Source organism: Pleuronectes platessa, chromosome 1, assembly GCF_947347685.1.
Source record: "Pleuronectes platessa chromosome 1, fPlePla1.1, whole genome shotgun sequence".
In the NCBI taxonomy this organism is placed as follows: domain Eukaryota; kingdom Metazoa; phylum Chordata; class Actinopteri; order Pleuronectiformes; family Pleuronectidae; genus Pleuronectes; species Pleuronectes platessa.
Window position 1 is genome coordinate 17,383,602 of NC_070626.1, and position 21,245 is coordinate 17,404,846.

At 41.5% G+C, this 21,245-nt stretch overlaps 2 protein-coding genes across 2 annotated transcripts; both read left to right on the forward strand.

Annotated features, from left to right (window-relative positions):
• The first annotated feature begins 1,262 nt into the window (after positions 1-1,262).
• Positions 1,263-5,904, forward strand: cenpn (centromere protein N). Its single transcript, XM_053421014.1, has 10 exons — positions 1,263-1,577; positions 1,772-1,817; positions 1,912-1,971; positions 2,680-2,753; positions 2,871-3,044; positions 3,148-3,249; positions 3,982-4,036; positions 4,209-4,318; positions 4,536-4,659; positions 5,213-5,904. Exons 1-10 carry the CDS (start codon positions 1,407-1,409, stop codon positions 5,332-5,334), a joined length of 1,038 nt encoding a protein of 345 aa, XP_053276989.1. The 5' UTR covers positions 1,263-1,406; the 3' UTR covers positions 5,335-5,904.
• A 2,900-nt stretch (positions 5,905-8,804) lies between these two features.
• On the forward strand, positions 8,805-17,634 carry atmin (ATM interactor). Its single transcript, XM_053428018.1, has 4 exons — positions 8,805-9,095; positions 12,818-12,943; positions 13,506-13,705; positions 13,816-17,634. The coding sequence occupies exons 1-4, from the start codon at positions 8,865-8,867 to the stop codon at positions 15,602-15,604; spliced, it is 2,346 nt and encodes a 781-aa protein (XP_053283993.1). The 5' UTR covers positions 8,805-8,864; the 3' UTR covers positions 15,605-17,634.
• Positions 17,635-21,245: the final 3,611 nt, after the last annotated feature.

The window sequence follows — 21,245 nt, forward strand, 5'->3', positions numbered from 1 at the left end:
ACGCTACAACGAATCGGCGGTTGCTGCTTTCCTCAATCCACCAATGGCGTGCGTTGTTACCACAAAAGGCGGGACTTTTACTGGCGGAAGTTTACAGTGGATGCAGGAGCGTTCCTCTCGATGCGCTTCCGGTTTTGCTTTTGGATCAATTACATTTGAACATTATAACTATTCTAGCGATTAGCAACTAAATTAAGAGGCACAACATACAGATCATCTGCCAACAGTGAATATGTGAAGGAAGTGGAACATTGTGATCATTAAAAGCTTGTGATACACATTTATAAAGTTGATATTCAGACCTTTGAACAAAGTTGGCTAGAGTTAACTTGAGCTTTTGTACTGAAGGCTCCCTCAGCACTAAAAGTCAAATTAATGAAAAAAGTTTTATGATATTAACTAATTAATATACAGCTGACAGCTGTAATGTTATATTTTAGACACATTGTGGATTTAGCTTAGGGGAACATGTGGATTTGAAGTATTATTTACATTTATTTAGAATGAATTATTGAATCATTTCTAGTCATTTGTTCAGTTACAGTATGTGGGTCTTGTCCTTCTTCACTTTGGAGTTCAATCAAAGAGTTTCTCCATTTTTACGTTTCCATTATTGGCGACAAAAGCTGCAATAATTACGTTTTTACAAGAAAAAACAAAGACTAACGAAATGTTTAACGCTAGATACACATTATTTTGTGTAGCAGAGCTTTTTCCCTTTTTCCTACACCTTCTCAAATTGGCTCTCAATTTTTAAAGATTGAGGAAGATTAATTGTCATTCCAAAACATGAGGTACATAAGAGATAACCAATATAAGTACTGAGATCCCCTTAAGCGGTAATAAAATAGAACACTAGAATCTAAAAACTAAGGAGAAGTAGCAAATATATACAACTAAATAAAAACTATAAAACAATAGAATCCCAAACTACTCAAGGTTGAAAACATGCAGATTAAAAAGGTGCAATTGATTATTGATTGATAAAAGTATGGATATCATCTCTTCTCTCACCTATTCATGTTATTAATGATATTGGAATTCTTATTTTTGTTGTATACTTCTAACTAGTATCATTACCATTATTGTTTTATTATAAATAAAGATTTTAAAAGTCAGGGATAAACAGACACGTTTCTTGTATGATTGTACAGAAGCATCAGCATCCGCATCATTGGTGGCTGTACAGCAACACTACCACCTCCAGCTCAGCAGGGGGCGGTAGACGGAGCACTTACTATAATCTGGCGGGATGCGATTGGTCGGTTCGTTTGCTTTACTTCGTTGGCGGTTTGTTTGGACTGTTTCTAGTGAGTGGTGTTTCGTTAGGCGGAGCTGCTGGTTTGATCAAACCCATTAAGAACCCTCGGCGCAGCGGTTGGATGTGATCAGGCATCAGAGGGAGAATGGAGGACTCCACCAGACGCGTCCTGCAGAGACTCATCCGCCGGATTCCGACTCCACAGTTAAAAACAACGCTGGAGAAGTGGAGTGGTATGACGGTGGCTCAGCGGGGGTCCATGGATTACACTCAGACCAAATGGGCGTTAACGGAGAAACTGCTGTCTCTCTGTGAGGTACCAGACCCTTAAACATCTCTGTGTTTACCTTAAAGTGTAAAACCTGTGTTTAGAAATGAAATCCAGCGTCCAGCACAACTCTACCACGTTTGGGTTTAACGCCATTTTAAAATATACCGCTACTTTCCACCCAGAATCAACATCATTTGTGTTAAACTGGCTGCTTCGCTCACTGCTTTTCATCTTCACAGGAAAACGACTGGACAACGAAACACATCACAGAGCTGGAGATGATATGTAAGTCCACTGAAATGACTGATCTTATTTGGTTTTGAGTAACAACCATATCCTGCCACCAAACAACTAACCTTTGTGTTCCACTGTCTCTCAGATGTGATCGACAACCCAAACCAGGGGATGTGGCACGGGTTCCAGCTCCTGGACCCCGAAGGTCTGTTTTTAACAACACTTACAGGTTGTACTGGGAGAGAAACCACTATCAAGTATTATTGTAATATTGTTTTCATCAATAGCGACATAGCAAAGGTTCCATGTTAATCCATATATTGCTTCAATCTGTTAAGTAGTTTAACAGATGTTTCCTTGGTCGTACAATCGTCCTGTACCACTGCACTTAACTTATAATATTAATTTTCTATTTGATTTTTTTATTCTATTGCCTTTTTATATTTCTTTATTCTCTTGTCTACCCAATTCTGCTGCTGTAATAACTGAATATCCCCGGAGTGTGGATCAATACAGTTTTATCTGATCTTATCTCTTGTTATTCATTGTGTAGGAGCAGTGAGGAGACACATAATTGATCCTCAGATTTGTAAAATGATTTGCTGTTAACAGTTTTGCTTACTTTTCAATCAGTTAAATAATCTCATTGAAATAAAGGGAATATTATTATTCAACTGATTTTGCTACTCAAACCCATATTGGTATTTAGTTTAGATTTGAAATCTGATTTAGCTGGTTACATTTTTTCTAGTTTTTGTGAGGGTATCACCGGTAGTTGGTATGTGGACCGGGTGCAGGTTAAATTCAAATATTCCCACTGACATTGGCTGTTAATGGAAGTATTTATTCACAAAGGAATTCCAATTTCTGCCCCTTTTACTGTATATTTAACATTTTTGTCTTCTTGTTGCAGATGATGCTCACTCTGTCGAGCTGACACAGTTCAAGGAGCAGTTTAAGTCCCACCTCGGGGAGCTTGTAAGACATGTAAGCCTGATGTATAAAATCCTGTTTTGCTGCAGTGGCATTATTATGTAGTATTTCATGGGCAACTCTGTGTTGAACATTTAATATTGAAAGCCTTCTTTTGACATTGTCTTCAAGGTGTCTGTCAAAATAAAGAAGCACACAGACGAAGCTGTCTGGATTCGGATCGCCTGGGGAGACAGCTTCTCTCGGCCCAATCACCTGAAACCAACATATGTTGTTCACCACCTTCAAACCCCGTATGTCTTTGTGACCGGTCTGACTTCAAAACAAAAGCCCCTGTTATCCCAGGTGAGTAATGAGTTTTATATTGAATCTTGACAATTTATTCAGTTGCCAGGCAGCTGTCTTTCTGTCTTTCTAATGTCCTCAAAGTGAGTGATGTTCTTGCCAGGCCCTGGTTCTGTCCACCAGACATCACACAATTAAGGATGCTAACCTCAGTGGACGGAAACTCACTGCCATCAGGGACTTGCTGATGAAGCAGTACCAACAGGTAAGCATGTCGGGATCACAACAGAACAAGACGTTAACCAGAAGATCAGGGAAGCTGATAAAGGAAGTTACTACACAGAGCGTGTTCCTGTTATATTTAAATGCCTTCTGGCTCGAGTGAAGTCTTCACATTATGATCTCATTAGGATACAGGCTCAAATTCAATTTAGGTGGACTGTTGTCCCACTTCTGATTTTTGACATTTGAGTATCTTGATGTGTTACTCAGCTTTGAAACTGAACTCTGCGATCACGCGCTGGATAGGTTCTGATTTATGTAAAAATTGGTTTAATTTGTGCAATAGTGTAATGAAAAGTATCTGACCAACAGAGGGGAAATCTAAATTGCCATGTTCATCCTTTTTTAACCTAAGGTACACTTAAACCTTAAATATTATGTATTTGATTTCTAAATCTAGCAACTTTAGCAGGAGAGATGTTTCATTAAGGTTTCTGGTTACATGTTGACCTTTGCACTTGGATTCTGTGGGTACGTATGCTGTGTTTGTCGCTTAAAATCCGTTGAGTAGATGATGAGGTTTGGGTAGACATTTGTTGTAACCATGCAAGTTATGTGACGGGGTCAGGTTTGTCATTATAGTACCACAACTTATTAGTCTGAAAAATGCCAAGAATTCTGAACAACAAATCATCAAATTCCCAAAGACTTAACTGTTTTATGTTGTATTTTTTATTTTTCAGTAGAATCTGACTTTTCCTTTCTTTGTCTCTAGGTGTTTCCCACTAACTTCCCCAGCCCTCTTGCAGAAAAGAATGAAACTGTCTCAAGTACGTTAATCAAATCATTCAATCAGGCCAAAGCTATTTTAATATTTTCTGCATGATGTCACACAAATTGATTGTTTTGCTTCATTTATTTGAAGTGTATGTGTAGTTCTGGTGGAATTCTGCATTATCATTGAGTTTAATTAAATTTTGGGGCTTTTATGTGTATTTATAGACCCAAAAATAGAAAGAGAACAAGCTGGACCTGGAGCACACAGACATCAGATGGCCTGTGAGGCCTTTGGTGATGGGATGTTGCCTCAACTACAATCTGCAGTTTACAAGGTACCCTAAAGGCCGACTGGTGTTTTTTAATACTTGCTGCTGAGTAGAGGTAGAATTATTCAAATCAAATATACTTTTATGGTCCCATAGGGAAATTTATTTTGGGCCAAAGTGCTACTGCAGCTGCAGAACAGCTCGTTGAATATCAGAATCAGTATCAGAGATTAGCATCATTCTGTGCTGTGATCATCTAATGTTTTCGTGTTCCTGTCCCCAGCTGGAGACAAAATTCAAAGACCACACCAACAGGACCATGACAGAGCGGGACGAGCCCTTCAAATGCATTGTCAAGTTTGAAAGCACCAACCTCCTGGAGTCACTCAGATACTGTGCAGCATCAGGTACCACTACTCTGCTCGTCACAGCCTGTAACAAAACCAATCATGTGTTTGGAAGTAAATAATATTTACATACAGCAAACAATTTAGAGCGTCATACTACTTGCAATTACATATGTTGACCACAAGAGGGCCACTACACTCTTTTCATTATGGTCAGTGCACTGTAGGCCTTGTTTTCTCGAAAGAAGTTTTTTTTTTACATCTTTGCACCTGAACCTCTCTTCATACTTTTCAACTGACATTGGAGAACTTGTGCACGTTCCCCAATCGAGGTGGGAAGGATACATTCACCTTAATTCCCACAAATGTCTTGTTTTTCTCATAGTCACAGTTCCTCCCATCCATGATACCACTCTAATATGAGTCACGTTTTGTGTATGATGTTTTGTGTAATTACCATTTGGACAAGAAAGTGCTTTTTTGTATATTTCTGCTTTTGTTATTGTCCAGACAAATAACTGTGATCAAATATCATCTCAACAAAGTCAGAAATAATTGTGATTACAGTTTTTTTGTTTGACATCTTAACTAATTTTGTTTTCATATTTTACAGGCATTGCCTCCACCCCTGTCACCCCCCTGCTGTCATCTATTCCTCTAAAAGGAAGGAACTATTTTGTCATCACTGATAATGGCCCCGGTCCCTCCTCGCAAATGCACCAATCACAGAACTGATGGGTGACAGACTCTTGATTTAAAGGACTCACGGTGTAGCTTGTTCTTTATTTCTCCATCCATGGTTTGCTTTTATTTCATTATGGTTCCTGTTAATGTGGCTCTTGAAGATTCTTTACTCCCTGGATTTTAGAATCAGTTATTGTTCCCCTCTTTTTTTTGCACTTGCTGCTTCAAATATATAAATACTGTGCAATGTATACTTGTCATGTAATTATCTTTCATTTCATCTTCGATTTAATGATCTTTTAATTCATTTAATATGTTCACGATGTTGAGTCAGCAGGATTCTTGCAGGTTCTGTTTGAAATTCAATAACTAGAATTTAGTACTTTAAGTGTCTTTAAATATTAGGTCCTGGGTCTTAAATACATCAGGTAGGTCTTAATTATGTTAACCAGTGTTGTGCATGAACGAACGCAAAAGAACGCGCTCATTGAACACGTTCACTTTTATGAGAACGATGAACTGAACGCAAGTCAATGACAAATAATGAATATGAACGGTGAACACGTTCATATTGTAGCGTCCTCGCGTATAGACGACAGGAAACTTCTCTCTTTATGTGTAACTTTATTAAAGTCCAGCGAACACGACACGCTTCTTGATCGTAACTCTGACACTCCTCTCATCCAGCACTATTCTTCACTCCCCTTCCTCATTCACCCTTGATACGCCAACGCATCAGCCAATGAGAGCCTGGCATCCCACAAAACCCTACAGCCATTGGCCTAGAACTGTCACGTGCCCCACCCCTACCTGTTCACTGACCCTCGGGACATTTCAATACTTTCTCCTCAGAAGAGACGCTGTCTAAATCGAATGCTTTCACCATGTCGTTGCTCAGTGCCCGTAAAATGTCCGCGATTTAGCCTAACCGAAACCAACTAACTAGACTTCGCACTACGTTACCCATCACCCATGGCACACATATGCAGACCAAACAAGCAACGTATTCCAAGTGTTTTCTTCTCTGGCCAGTGTCTCGGCTCCGTACCACACAACTTGGTAGAAGGAAGCTTCATGGATCAGAGACTATACGGCTCTATTGAGCCGTATAGTGAATGAATCTGGAATCTTCTCTCAAAAAATATTTCCCCCCCCCCCCACTGGGTTATTCTCTAACAATAGGTTTCATCCAGTATCTAAAAGCCAAATATATAAAAGTAACTTTTAAGTAAGGCTGTCAGATATATGTAGTAAAGTAGAAAATATTTTCTCTGAAGTGTTTATCAAAAGCAGCATAAAATGACACCGACACACACATGATAATTTGTCAATTTAATTAGTGTGCTTAGTTCGGGAGGAAAATCATCATCAGAAGTGGCCTAGTCGGTAAAGCATCGGTCTCTAACAACATCGACCCGCGTTCGAATCCCACTCATTCCCATTTTCAAGCTGGCAATATATTACACTTAAAATTGGCAGGACTTCTTCTATTAATTGCAAAAAAGCTTACACTATGTTAATTTAAATTAATTCAATATAAAAACAGGAAAAAATATAATTAAAAAAAAAAAAAAAAGCTGGCGCGCAATTCCTGCGCATTGATGCAGGATGTGCGCAGTAGGCTTCTGCGCAGGATGTGCGCAATGGGCTTCTGCGCAGAATGTGCGCAGTGGCCTTCTGCGCAGGATGTGCGCGCGCAGTTTTTTTTTTTTTTTTTTCCCATTTAATTTAATAAAAAAATATATAATTCATTTAATTAAAAAATATATATTTAATTTAATTTAAAAAATATATATTTAATATAATTTTATTTTTTTATATTTAAAATTGTTATATTACATTTCATCATCATTTCTCCGCGCTGGTTCAGGGGTAAATAATGCTGGTCTTCACAGGTGACTGACCTACGCAAGCCTGTAGCCGCCACCCCCCCACAGGAGATTATGTGCGTGTGTGTGTGGCCGCGGCGCTTCCTGGTTCTTCCCGGCACTACGCTGCCGGTGCGAACAGCCAAAGTATTTACCATGGGCGAGGAAAGGAGGCGGAGCGCTTTTCACAGCGCTTCTACCTCCGGTGCGTCCCGGGGTTAGAGGATGATGGTGTGACGTTAATGTATTGTTTTACATTGCATGTGTCACGTCATGATAAATCCGTCTCCTATGTCGCCTGTACCAGGAGCCGCCCCTGTCACTGGTTATCTTGGCTCGCTGTCTGGCCGGTAACCAGCCGTCCGGACCGCTCCGTGAAGAAGGAGGAGGAGATGTTTCTTTACTTGGAATGCGGCCATTTTATTTCTCGGATATACAGCAGGAGCAACACTCGCACCACCTCTAGGTGCTCCGTCACTTCTCCTTATAAACACACTTTTAGCGTATTTTCCCACAATACCCTGGTGTACTACGTCACACACTACACACTTTCCTTAAAGGGGCAGGCCATACCTGCAACACAACAGCTCTCGATCTCATATACAGATGGAAAGAGAAAGCAGAGACGCAGACTCAGCAACTACATCCGAGATCCGATGCACCTTATTATTATCTGAGGGATTTTTACACACTGTCTGATAAACATTCCGACAGTAAAGGCAAGGGGTAGTGATGGATAAGGTTTTCTTTAACAAGTTAAGTCTTTCATTCTCACTGTCCACCTTAAAACTATGAAATGAACTGAAATATGAACTAGTTCAGAATTTAAATGGTGAACTATGAACGTGAACTATTCATGTTTACTTGTATGAACTGAACTTTGAACTTGTTCATGAGAGTAGTGAACTTGCACAACCCTGATGTTAACGCTACTTCCATCAGAATTTTAAGTTAATCATAATTTTATGAGAACTGTTTTGGTGGAAGGCAGGATTTGTAATGTCTCTGTTGTGTGTGGTTGCTACAGATATTAGTAAGCTGAATTAAAACTACAACAAGACCAACATGGAACTGATACCTGAATCTACAAACACACAACTTTATTTTAGTGCACTCAGCTGGGCTGTGGCAAAGACTCTGCGACTTCACCATATATTCAATTCTGGGGAAGTGCATACTTCTGGGACTCTGATATTCCTTCAAATCTATCTTACTTGATATAGCTCTGAATTTTCCTTTACTAGTGTAGTGTCTGTTCTGAACATGTCTGTTTGGAATGGGCTGCTTGCTTGGCCTGTGTCAATGCTCCGGAGCCCACTTCAAAATGATGACCTGGCATTAGTGCTCACTAATGCCCTCTAACAGCTTCAGGTGGAATCAGCGTTGCAGACAAATCCAACCCAATTGAAGTAAATGTTGACCACTTTGAGATTTGAGAACCATTGCTGTATAGGGCACACCACACAAAAACCATCACTCACATTGGGCTTTTATCCAGAGAATCAAGTTGGAAAACAAGCGTAACGATGAAATTTAAAATCTTTTATTATGAAAAACGGAAGCGTGTTGATGAGACAGGATGTGACGCAGCCTCGCCCGCCTCCTCGTCCTCAGCTGCAGGAAGCTGAGCTCCATCTCTTCAGGCGGAACCGCGGGACGTAATGCTCTCCCATCGCTGCAGCTGCCGGGGCTCCTGCCTTTCACCACAGAAACATGGCTGCCCCTGCCAGGACCAACCACAGACACCCGGCTCCTGCTGCTGCCGCCGCCGCCACTGACAGTCCGAGCTGCCGCGAGGAGCCACGGGAGATGATAACACCCACCATCGTGGAGCTGACCAAAGAGGTGCGGACGAACATCCTCTGCACCGTGAAGGGATGTGGCAAGATCCTCCCCAACTCACCTGCGCTCAACATGCACCTCGTCAAGTCGCACAGAGTCCAGGTAACCCCGCCTGTTCCTACGCCAACTCACTGTGGAGCAAACACTGTCGTGAAGGGGGGGGGGGGGGCGCAGGTGGTACGTAGCCTCTTGGGGGGAGCGAGCACCAGAGTAGCGATGTGTTGTAAACATCACGTCACAGGTAACTTGAGCTGAAGTTCCAGTCGCTAGCTCTGGTGTGTGTGTGAAGCACCGCGACGAGCTAGCTCCACTGCAGCTAGCTGCTTGTGTCATCAGTTATTGATTAGGAGCGCACGTGATGATCTATGCTTCCTGCAGTCGCCACTCAGACCCACGTCCTATCTGCTTGTCCAATCAATCAGTCCAGCTTTATTTGTATATTCACATATCACAGTGTTTGGGACGAATAAATGCATCTTATCTTAACAAGGGGCGACAGATCCTCTGTTCGTCAACCCCCAACAAGAGTGAAGAGAAACTACACAAACAACTTATTAACATGTGAGGGATCCTCTCCCAGGACGGACAAGAAGTTCAGTAGATGCTGCGTGTAGCTGAACACAACTAAATAAATAAAAGTAATTACAACATTGATTAGAAGAAACAACATAATGGAGACTAGTCAATGTTTCCAGTGTTTGTACATAAGACATTGTCTAATAGAGATGTAGGGAGCAGCAGTGACCATTGAAAGAGATGAGTTATTGCCAGTGATGGTATAGTATGTGAGAGGGCATATAGTATATTAGGAAGTGTTATTGTAATCATTCCATGATCAGCTGCCACCACGAGACAGATCCATGATCTGGTGAACTAGTAATTGTGGCCAGTAACTAGGGACCTGGGTAGTTTTTGATTTGCCTGTGTTATTTTGACTTGTGTGCCTTTTAACTAGCCCTATTGGTTATTTGATTACAAGTCTATGATTAGTTGTAAGTAGTCAAGGAAATGACAGGACACTGATAAGAAGGTTCCAGCTCCGCATGCTATTCCCCCCTTAACCCAAAGGAGGATGATGGCGAGCTGGTTACGGGTAAACAACCAGTCCCTCTCCCTGCTGGACACCATCACAGCACTGGGCAGCTCCTACAGCGACACTGATCCACTCCAACTGTCTGAAGGAGAGGTGTCGCAGGTCGTTCCTAAACAAGCTCTGCAAAACAAGATTTGCAAATCTTCCAGTCATCCACACACGCAAAATCTGGGACCGCACTATAAACTTGGGTTCAAGTCATTTAATTGTTTAATGTAATGTACTCAGTTACACTATATATAAGATAAGATGCACCTTTATTGATCCTCCACAGAGGATATTCCTAATTATCTGTAATCTGTTTCCCTGTAAATACTCTGCTCTCTTAAAGGATTATCTTATCTTAAGTCGAGGCAGTCCAATCATGTGGACTAGATTTCACCTCTGACCCTGGTTCCTGTCTCCTAACTGGACCGAGCTTTTTTTTTCTGAGGGGCCCAGTATTTCACCGTATCCCCCTCCATGAATGAGGTTCTTTACTTGGATAGGCTGCCTCTTGTCCTGCAGCAGACTAAGCTCTTTGTTTAAAATAGGTGAATGTGAGAATTTGAATGAGCTCTTAGGAGAAGTCCCTTTCGCCCAGAGACCAAAGGCTCAATCTGTGGTTTCAACGTACTCTTTGAGGTGCCATCAGGTTCTTCTTTTAAGCTGAAAGTCTTAGTTTTCAGTCAAGAGTCTAAATAAACCTTTAAAAGAAATGGAACACTTTTTATAGCCAATATTTAATTCCTGTTCATTAATGATTCAAAAGATTGTAAATAAAAAAATGATTTACAATTTCGAGTCCTGTGTGTGAAGTTTTTATTCTGCAACCACACTTTGATCAGAGATTGGGCCTTTGGTTGTAGAGTGAGAAGCAAGTGTCAATGCCTCAGTAAAAGATGGAGCATGTTATTTTTAATGCACAGCTCTCCTCAAGTTCTGTCAGAAATAATGACGTGCTGGAGTCTCTCACTGTGCACACTGCAAGACTGAGGCCGGATGTGGAACACCACATCTGTTTATATCACGTCCACTGTCACACCACTGGAGTTCTACTGCAACTTGGACATGCAGCTTTGCATTTTCTCATCATTGATGGTTAATGTTTCCTTCTGCGTAGCCGCTCCCTTGTACTTTCTATTTCGTTTGAGCCTAGCCCAGTTCAGATTAATTTCATGAAGCTAATGTGACTATTTGGTCCTTTAGCTGTCTTCCTATCCTCAACACTTCCCCTAACCGCGAGGGAAAAAGAGAGTTTAGAGACTATTACTCTGTTCCATTTCGACACGGCACAATCTCCCAGAAACAGTGAACAAGCTCAGAGAGGCCATACACAAGACTGTGGACTGACCTTGGTGCAGCAAAGACAGGGAGTCTTGACTCTTTTCAGCTCTTTACAGCCCACGACCAAATAAATGAAGCTGAAGCAAACTACGAGAGCATATTGTTTGCAGAATATGTATTTTTGTAAACCCCTTATGATAAACAAGCTGCAGCTGTTCGACTCCCCTCCAGTGTTTTAGCAGATGGGGGTGACCTTGACCACTGGAAGGCTGGAGCAGAAATGACTTATGGAACGTGATGCTTTATCTTCACACGTGATAATGCACATGACGGTTTTGCAATGTACATTTAGTGTAGGTGCTGTTGTCTGTAAATAGCATCATCGGTATAGAAAACACTTTGATACAATGTGCTCACAGCTGATGTAGCAGGTCGACCATGGGATTGTGAGCGGAGGAGTTACAGAGGAAGTAATACAATCCCAAGTGCATTCATTTCTTTATTTAATTATTTAGTTATTTAAAGAAGAGCTCACTGTACTCATAGATTTTATCTCTTACATAATGTTACATCTGTTATACAAGTATTTACCCACCCTGGCTTAAGAAAGAAAGGCAACGCACAACCATTGCTTTTATTTATAGACCTTAAGATGCAATATAAGTTAAAATGTACATAAAAAACATTAAGTGAGTTTGATGCAAAGCACAGACGACCTCAACGCTGCTTTCAGACATTCACTGTAGACTGGAATATTTTTTCCCTGAAATGCGAGAACTCAAATATCTGCGTCGGTTGCTCCGGACATTTTAAATTTCGATTTACATTTGACTTTTCCTGACAGAACCCTCGTAAAATGTCAGTGAGCTGATGTGAGAATACTGCAGGAAAATTCACAAAGAGCGAGTGGGCTTGCGGATGACCTTTCTGTCACATGACCCATGTGAAACTGTGAAATGTGAAGAATATGAATTTCTGTGGATGAAAAAAGAGGCGTCACACACGTAGAATAAATTAACGAAGATGTCGACAATGAGACTTAAGAGCTTTTGGCATTAAGGGCTGACGCTGGTGATGGTGCGCCGTAAACGGAAACTTTATTTCCATAGTGGAATCCTTACATCATCTCCACCGTCTGCATGTTCTACTTCAGCACCAGCCCTCGCATGAATGTTGCAGAAATATTGCAAAACTTGTCTGAGCTGCTGCGCTCTTCAGAAAATAGTCACAATTTCCAGAACAGTTTGACATGGCTTATGAAATATTTCCTTTCATCAAGAACTTATCGTGGTGATGCATTTATTGGAATGTACAAAAAGAGATGATAAACATTTTCCAGAAACAATGTCTGAAAAAGGGAAATAGCTGCTGGTTTTTCTGTTGGATGCTGTACTCAAATAAATAATGCAATTATTGCTCCCCTTTGTCATCTGTCTTCATCCATCGCTGTCATTGTTGATCTCAGGATGGTATGGTCAATCCCACGGTCAGAAAGGACATGAAGGGCTCTCAGAGGCTGTACTCCTGTCCCATCGAGGGCTGTCCCAGGGGGCCCAACAGACCCTTCTCCCAGTTCTCCCTGGTTAAACAAGTAAGCCTTCCCTCCATTGACCTGTTTGCATGCTAACGTTGGAGTGGAATGTTGGTGACTCAGTTCTGTGAAACAGCTTCTTCTTTAATACTCTGCACCAAAAATGTTCCCAAATCATTTACGTGAATTATGTATAACTGGTAGAAATAAAGAAAATACCAAAAACATACACTGTGAATTAAATGTATCCAAGTATAACATCTTCCACGTTAAAGAAATTCTTTGCGTGTTGTTTCTCATCCACCATTAGCAGTGTTTCTTATGCAGCATCAATGGCTAAAAACACTTGGGATCACTGCCCTCATTTCTTAATTTTGTCCAAATTATACAATTGTGTTTGGATTAACAGACTTAGAGATAGCTGTCATTTTTCCTTCAGGTGTTTGTGTATGTTGTGAATTGTTATTTAAAAGCAATATTGTCTTAAAGATCGAAACAACATACACTGATTAACTCAAAGCCTGGTATACGTTTTAAAGTTGTGGCTGATCGTTGTATGTTAGACAAAGTTTAAGCAATCATATGATATTTATTCTTTGCTCTGTGGTTTGTTTCATTGCAGCACTTTATGAAGATGCATGCAGAGAAGAAACACAAGTGCTCCAAGTGTAACAATGGCTACAGCACAGAGTGGGACCTAAAGAGGCACATAGAGGACTGTGGAAAAACCTACCAGTGTTCATGTGGGTGCCCCTATGCCAGCAGGGCTGCTCTACTCTCACATATCTACAGGACGGGACACGAGATTCCTACAGAACACAGGCATGTATATGCTTAGGCCACGTAAGCTTTTCACAAAAATGTTGTGTTAGGTTTGTCTAAGAGTTGATTTCAATTGACTTTTTTCTGCATCTGTTTTGTTCCTTTTATAGAATTCCTCCAGTAAAAAAGCGGAAAATGGAGAAGCTTTTAAGTGATTCTGAAAAGGTTAAGACCAGAGAGTCAGCCTGTCAGATCATGCCCACAACTATCGAGATGACGGCGACTACTCCCCCCTCTCATACCACCATTCACATCCAAGACTCAGTGAGTCAGAACTCTAACCCTCGTAAGAGCCTCCAGAAGCTGCTTCTACCAAAGCCCAAGATGGCATTGGTTAGTGTTCCAGTGATGCAGCTGGCCCACCTGCCCGTCCTCCTTCCATCCACAGAAAGTGGTGCTCTGAGGTCTGTAGTGCTGGCAGTCGACAGCCAAGGTTCTGTCAGTACCCTCCATCTCCTTCAACAAGCAACCGGAGCAGTAGTCCCCCAACTTGACACTAAGAGTCTTGGTTTCAAGGACAGCATGCAGACTTCCTGTTCTAGCCTGGGGTTTGTTAGCACAGGAGTCCAGGTCAGTCTGGACTCTGTAGGCACTGAGGAGTCACTCGGCAGCCTGGCAGTACACCGGGGAAGAAGCACCTCAACTAACATTCAGACGGACAAATCGTACTTGTCGAAAATGCCCACAGGGGTGGTTGTAGGAGAGGGGATAGGCTTGTGCTCTGTGGTTGAGTCCTCTGTGTCGTCCTGCTCCCAAACAGACATCAGCGTGAGTGCCCAGGTCCTCCTCCCAGTCAATGTTGAAACCCAGACATTCCCTTCCCAAGCCAAAGCCACCTCCTCTATAGCAGCTCAGACAGACGGCCAGTGTCCTAGCTCAGTTCCTTGCTCCTCCTCATCATCTGTACTCCCACACAAAACCAGGCAAACACAGACACACTTTGCGACGCCACAATCAGAGGAGAAGCCTCCGGAGCAAGGTATCATGTGCTCTGACCTATTCGGCAATGACTCCCTGAGCGTCTCTACCCAGACAGCTCTGGACATACATGACACCCTCACTGCTGCAGGAAGCAGTATATATGAAGACTCAAAGTCAGCAGTGGGTATGTGTTTTGGGATGCAGACAGACGAGCTCAACTCAAACAACATGGCTGACAACCAGACCCAAACGATGACCTTGTTAAATGACTTGGAGACTATTCTGTCTAACAGTATGTCCGGCCACCAGGTGCTCACAGAGGCCTCTGCAGCCTGTGGCTCAGGTATGGGATCCGTTCAGGAGCATCACAGTGGCATAGACTTTGACTTTGAAGAGTTCCTCAATGCTGTGCATATTCAGACGCAGACAGAGGAGAGTGAGCTGGGAGGACTGGGCAGTGACACGCCTCTGGAGTCTCTGGACATCCATACCCAGACTGACTTCCTCCTGATGGATGAATTGAACCAAAGCGAGGGACCAAGTCGCACCCAGGTCAGCGATCTGGAGCTATTTGACACACAGACTCAGACTGACCTCAATTTCCTGCTCAACGCCGGAAGCCAGATGCCCCTGAGCAGCATCCTGCGACATTCAAGCTTTTCCATCAGCACAGAGTCCTCAGATACAGAAACACAGACAGATATCCCTTCATTTGCCGCTGGCCTCTCTGCTCAGGCCCCTGTCAGTCAGGGGGACCATGCTAGGCTACTGAACAGCACTGAGACGCAGACTGTGACGAGTCAGGCCGAAGGCTTGGGACACCTCTTTCTGACCAGCAACGAAACACAGACTGTCATGGATGACTTCATGTCTGCAGACCTGGCCTGGAATATGGAGTCCCATTTCAGCTCTGTGGAAACCCAGACATGTGGAGAGCTGTATGCTCTCTTTGAACACACTGAGAAACCCAACAGTTGAAGCCCTCATTGTGAAGCTGCCTACAGCTTTTGCAGAACAGGCTTCTAGTTTCTGCCTCTTCTTACTAGAGGAGTAGTCCTCTGGCAGATACTAGTCTTAGCAGTAAGAAGTCTGTAGAGATATATCTGATCATTCCACTGGGGGCGTCATGTCCAGCGCCTGCTCAGGTATAGACCCTGACTGCTCCGCTGCACTTTAATTCACTCAGTGGGCATGGTTTAACAGCTCCTCTGACAGTTTACATATTTATTTGCACATAAAGTAACATATTTTATGTGTCTTGTTTTAAATGCAAGTTTACTTCTATATTTCAGTGTTTAACCACTGTGACTGGTTTCACTGTTGGGCCCTTCTGGTAGTTTAAAAATAACATTTCATCAATGTTAGATCTGCACTTAAAAGGGATTCCATCTTTTGCTGTCAAAATAAGGATATAAAATAGTTTCAGCTATATCTTAGCCTTCAGACATGCCTAAACTGCATGAACAAATTTTCATCTGTTGTACAGTATATACAATATTGTACAGTTAGTTTATGTATGTTTGAAAAGTGCACTTGGTCAGCAGCACAAACGTGAAATGATGATTCTCAGCTTGTGTATCTGATGGAAAACTCATAAATATCTCCATTAAGGCCTTTAACAATGATCTAAGGTGTTAAAGGCATCTCTGAAATATACCTGTACTCATGCAGATATGGCACAAGTCTAAATTAAATGTTCCCGTCTCGTCGGTTGTTGCACACGTTCCGTTTAAATGTGATTGTGAAGTATGATCTGTAAACTTGTTTTTGTGTCTGGGTCTGTGCAGCTGAGCAGTAAGTCAGTAGGAAAATTAGGGTGTTGCTGTCTTTGACTTATTCATTAGCTGCAGAGTGTAAGTGTATACAGTAGCAGTGCTCTGTGCTTCAGTGATCCGTTTATGTTCACTGTACAGACACATTGTGGATAAGAGCAAGAATTAGCACAGAGCTATTGTTTTTATCCACCATTGATTTTGACTGAAGGGAGACCTGTTGAATATCTTCCATGGAAATCTTTTGGTTCCACCTTTAACAATTTGATAATAGTATTTTAATTTTAAATTCTTTTTTTTAAATAAATTCTCCAAGCAACTAAACTAAATGTTTTTAGTTATGCTGCTGCACTGAGTAACCTCACCAAGCACAGGCACCACGTGGGGACTGTGTTCTGCTAAAGAACAAGAAGCTGTAGGTCTTGTTTGTTTTGTTTCGTTGGTGCCTTAACCCAAGTATTAAGTTCAGTTCTGTTGCACAAAATTGAGTTGCTGCTTTTAGCTAAACTCTTTTTCAGAATTATACAAGAATATGTTTTGGTAAATGACACAAAAGATGTCAGAATCCATTCAGACTTTGCTTTGCATGTGTAATACCTTCTGTTGTGGTATTTTCCTTACTGTTGCATGCAATAATGGAATTTACGTTATCGATCTCCATGGTTTTGTGTAGAAAGATTTGTTCTGTCACATGGAAATGATGATATACAGCATTTTGTTGAAGAGAATTTGTTTGAAGCCATCTCGCCATGTTTGTAGATGGGCGGGTAACGCTGTTGCAGTTCATATAGGTTTGTAGAAGCTGAAGAATGTCCAGAAGATGACACTGTGCCCAAGTCTGTAACATGCTTTGTTTTTTGCACCATATCCTGACATTCAAGGATATTTTCCTGTCGTTTATAACTATTTTGACACTTGTATTTAATTTCAACAGTTCTCGTATTGAGATTATTTCTTCTCATTTGTGGTTCTTGAATACAACATTGCTGCTCCCTGCTGGTTTAGTGGAATGGGGTGGGGAATGCCTTGCTTAAAACAGAACGTTGTGTAGAAGCCTTGTTAGTCTCAAGTGTCCGTTGAAGTGCTTTATTTTTCTCTCTGTGTGGAGTGCATGCAGACAGACATCTTTGTTTTAACTCAATTTGAGTTTTCTTGCCTGTTTGTTTAGAGTGAACGTTGCCTTGACTAATTGCTGAAGCTACACTACAGTTGTTCTTAATAAACTGCTGGAAAACATACATTATCTTGTCAGTTAATACAGAACAAAGGTTAAAGAAAAATAAACAACTTGAATGATGCAAAACTAACAAAGATAGTAAAAACTTGGGTTGCGAAGCAGCACTGTGTGGGATAGAGCACTAACTCTGGACCTGATGCGGGGGAGGGCAGACGGGGACCGGGCTAAACGGCTCTATGTTGCATTGGTTTTGTGCAACGCAGGAAGGATAAAAGCTTCACTTCCTGTGTGCACACCACAAAATGTAATTTAAATCAAATTACTTCCTGTTGCCAGTAGGTGGCGCTATCAATATCACTACATACGGACTAATAGATCTGCTCAGGTCAGGACTCTGATCAAAGGTGAGAATTTTGGGGCCGGTTGGACACTCCACAATGCACAGTGGAGTTAAAAAACTTACTGTTTCGCGAAGAATAAGGAGGTGGTGCTATGACCCTGAGTATATTTACATATGGAGCTGTTCAGGCCAGTACTCTGATCATGTGACAGGATTTTGATGCTGATTGGACAATGCACAGTGGAGTTATGACATTTCCAATTGCTACAGAAAACGTACATTTTTACCAGGCCTCACACGCCTGTGAAGATTGGTGAGTTTTCGAGGATTTTCAAGCAGACAAAAATGAGATTCATTTACCTGAATAATCAAACAGCAATAGGACCTTGCTCGTGGGACTAAAAATTTGTAATTCTGTCACATGTTGTCACAATGAGTTTCCAAAAAGTGCAAAAGAGTTCATGTATCCAACTCAACCAGACTGAAAACCAAAAACAAGCTTGTTCCTTAAGAAAATAGGCAGCTGGTCTGGAGATTGGTTTGGGCACCTGCTGCAGTGCTGACCTGGAGGATCCGTGTGAGGCTCTTACCCAACAAGTAGCGCCCGTATTGCACTGTGTCAGGATTGGAGGACATGGGCAACTGAAACCTTTTGGGAATAGAAACACCTCCTTTATAAGACAAGGGTTTGTTATTGTGACATGTCTGGTGTGTGGAGGTCAGGGATGCTGCGTGAAAGGGAAGCCCAGCGTTTGCAACAGGCTCCTCTCTTTTTCCTCTCCTCCCACTTCTCTTATCCAACATGAAACCTCTTTCCTGCAAGTTCACTCCCCCTGAAGCCTTCCTGCCACTGCAGGTCTGGCCCTCAACCTTCGGATTCAGATGCTGTGGCTTGATTGGTGGTAAGAATGTGTAGGTCTTGATGGGAACCACGGTATTGTTGGCCCTGTGGCTGTGTTTCTGAGGCTTAACAGGCCTTTTCTCTGACACAATGCATTTTGTGGACAGATGATGAGGCCGCCAAGTCTCTACAAGAGTCCTTCCTTCCTCTGTCGTTTCTGGCCATTCTGTGTTATCTAGCTGCAGAGCTTCAACAGCATCGCTATACCAAGATACCCCCAGTTGGTTAAAAAGACCTGGACATGACTCACAGTGCTGCTGTGGGATGCTGGCAGAGCTTTCTGAAGTAACAGGTGTCAGATCTTCTGAGATGTTTGGTTTGTCAGCCTCCTTTGGCTCTGGTTTCCTGTCTTTCTTCTGAGTCAGAAGAATGCAGCTCAATGGAGCAACTCTGTCCCAACCACAGACCTGTTTTAAAATCAATATATATTGTTAAGAATGAGAACAACAGCTTGGATGTGTCTAAACTGAAAATATACCAGAAGTGTTTTATCATTTTGTAAGATTGTATAGAATTGATATCAGAAAAAAGATGAGGTATATCAAAATATGGGAATATATTTCACCAGACATTACCATCAGATATATTGTAAATGTATTGTCATGTGAAAATAAAATATATTGTGTAATTTTTCCACTAAGAGAAAATAATTGAAAATAGTTAGAAGATATAGGATATAAGTAAGACTGGACGATATGACCCAAATTTATATCATGATAAAAAAATTATATTTTTATACTTTAAGAGTTTAAAGACTTAATAATTATTGATACTGTTTTGTATCAATAATTATTGATACTGTTTTGTTGCTCAGCCCTCAGTATAAGCAGTACAGGTTATTGATCGCTAACCCTGAAAAACAAATGTTAACTTACAGCTTCTTCCACACCAGAGTACAGATGATAGTGATATGGCTCCAGTTCTTTCAGGTCGGCCTCCTCACTGAGATCCAACAGGATGTCAGCAGGACTTATACTTCTTCTCCTCATTGGTTTGTGGTAATGCTGCTCCTCCTCCTCCTGTGGTGAGGGGGGCTTATTTGATCCACACACTGTGAGAACCGGTTCTTCACATGTCGCCATCAATCGCCTGGTTTGTGCAGTGAGGGGGGGCGAACTCTAATCGTGGCAGCTGCAGCTCTTATAGGCCTTTTCGGTGGCAAAAGAAACTGCCAGTGATGTGTAGACGCAGCCTTTGAGGACACACTACAGGCAGTGCCTTTGATGGCAAACTGTTCATAGGCACCTGTCCCTCTTAGTTAAATACCCTAACATTATTTGGTGTACAACCTTTGAAAGAGACTTGCACTCCTTCAACTTCCAAATATTTGTTATGAGTTTTAAACTACTATGGTCTAATAGCATCTGCGCATATACTAGACAAATGACAAGCCAATCTGTACACAACAAACAGCTTCTGACCTACTACTTTATAACCAAGTTTTAGTCTTCAGTATTTATATGAATTCAGTTAACTGACGATGACATGGACAGCAATATTGATAACCCAATGCAAACTGAAATAGATGTCCGTTGGACAAAAATGACAAGCGCACACAAACCCTTTACAAACACAAAATATGGCGAATACAGTAAGAAGTCATATGCAATTCTCTAGTTAGATTTGAATAATTAGTTGAAAATTTAATTTCACAAACAATTTACATGTTAAACATTCGAACTGGAGCAGGATGGCAACTTTGGTGTTCTCAGCCATGATAATGTACTGAATCAAATACATTGATAATAGTGGAAGTAACTAACTAGTGAGCTTTCTCACTTCCCTCATCTGTTGAGACTGTACATTAATTATCCACAGCAGAACAATGAACAAAGTGGCACTGCTGACTCGTGGTCAGGTTACTCTAGCTAGATTTCTTAGCTAGCTGATTTTTCCTGCCATTTTTCCCAGTTTGCCTGACTACTCAATATTTGCCCAGCCTATTAAAATGAACGTATGTTACACAAGAGATGTTTTACACCATGACAATATAACTCCCGATCACTCTTTTAGTAACGTCGACATGAAGAATCCACCAGCATCCACCTTCTCTGTTTCAAGCTAGCAGTAGTTAGCATTCACTTGCTGCTAGCCACTGTTCCCAGAAGAGGATGCAGTCACCTAGAATTAAAGTAAAATCTCAGTCTCAGCCAGAAACCTTTTAATATAAGACACTAGAAGTGAAACGCCATCACTGTGGAAACTTTAACTTTAGGTCTCTTACCTTTTGCTGTTTAATTTCCTCTCCTTTTCCCCCGTTGTCACAATCAAAAGGAAGATCCCTTGGCTTTGGAGCAACTTTAGATTATGATGATCAGCAACAGTCTATAAAGTGATTGGTCAATAACTTCACACATGTTACTCAGTTGACAATTTTATTCATAATTTTTTTGACACATATTTTTTATATTTAACACGTGTTGAAATAG

What these genes read in the sequence shown, in the direction of transcription:
- atmin (XM_053428018.1), top strand. Translation starts at nt 8,865, where the DNA reads ATGGCTGCCCCTGCCAGGACCAACCACAGACACCCGGCTCCTGCTGCT. An exon ending in TCAAGTCGCACAGAGTCCAG is followed by an intron (nt 9,096 to 12,817) that starts GTAACCCCGCCT and finishes TGTTGATCTCAG; the next exon opens with GATGGTATGGTCAATCCCAC. An exon ending in AGTTCTCCCTGGTTAAACAA is followed by an intron (nt 12,944 to 13,505) that starts GTAAGCCTTCCC and finishes GTTTCATTGCAG; the next exon opens with CACTTTATGAAGATGCATGC.
- cenpn (XM_053421014.1), top strand. Translation starts at nt 1,407, where the DNA reads ATGGAGGACTCCACCAGACGCGTCCTGCAGAGACTCATCCGCCGGATT. An exon ending in AAAGAATGAAACTGTCTCAA is followed by an intron (nt 4,037 to 4,208) that starts GTACGTTAATCA and finishes GTGTATTTATAG; the next exon opens with ACCCAAAAATAGAAAGAGAA. An exon ending in CAGATACTGTGCAGCATCAG is followed by an intron (nt 4,660 to 5,212) that starts GTACCACTACTC and finishes CATATTTTACAG; the next exon opens with GCATTGCCTCCACCCCTGTC.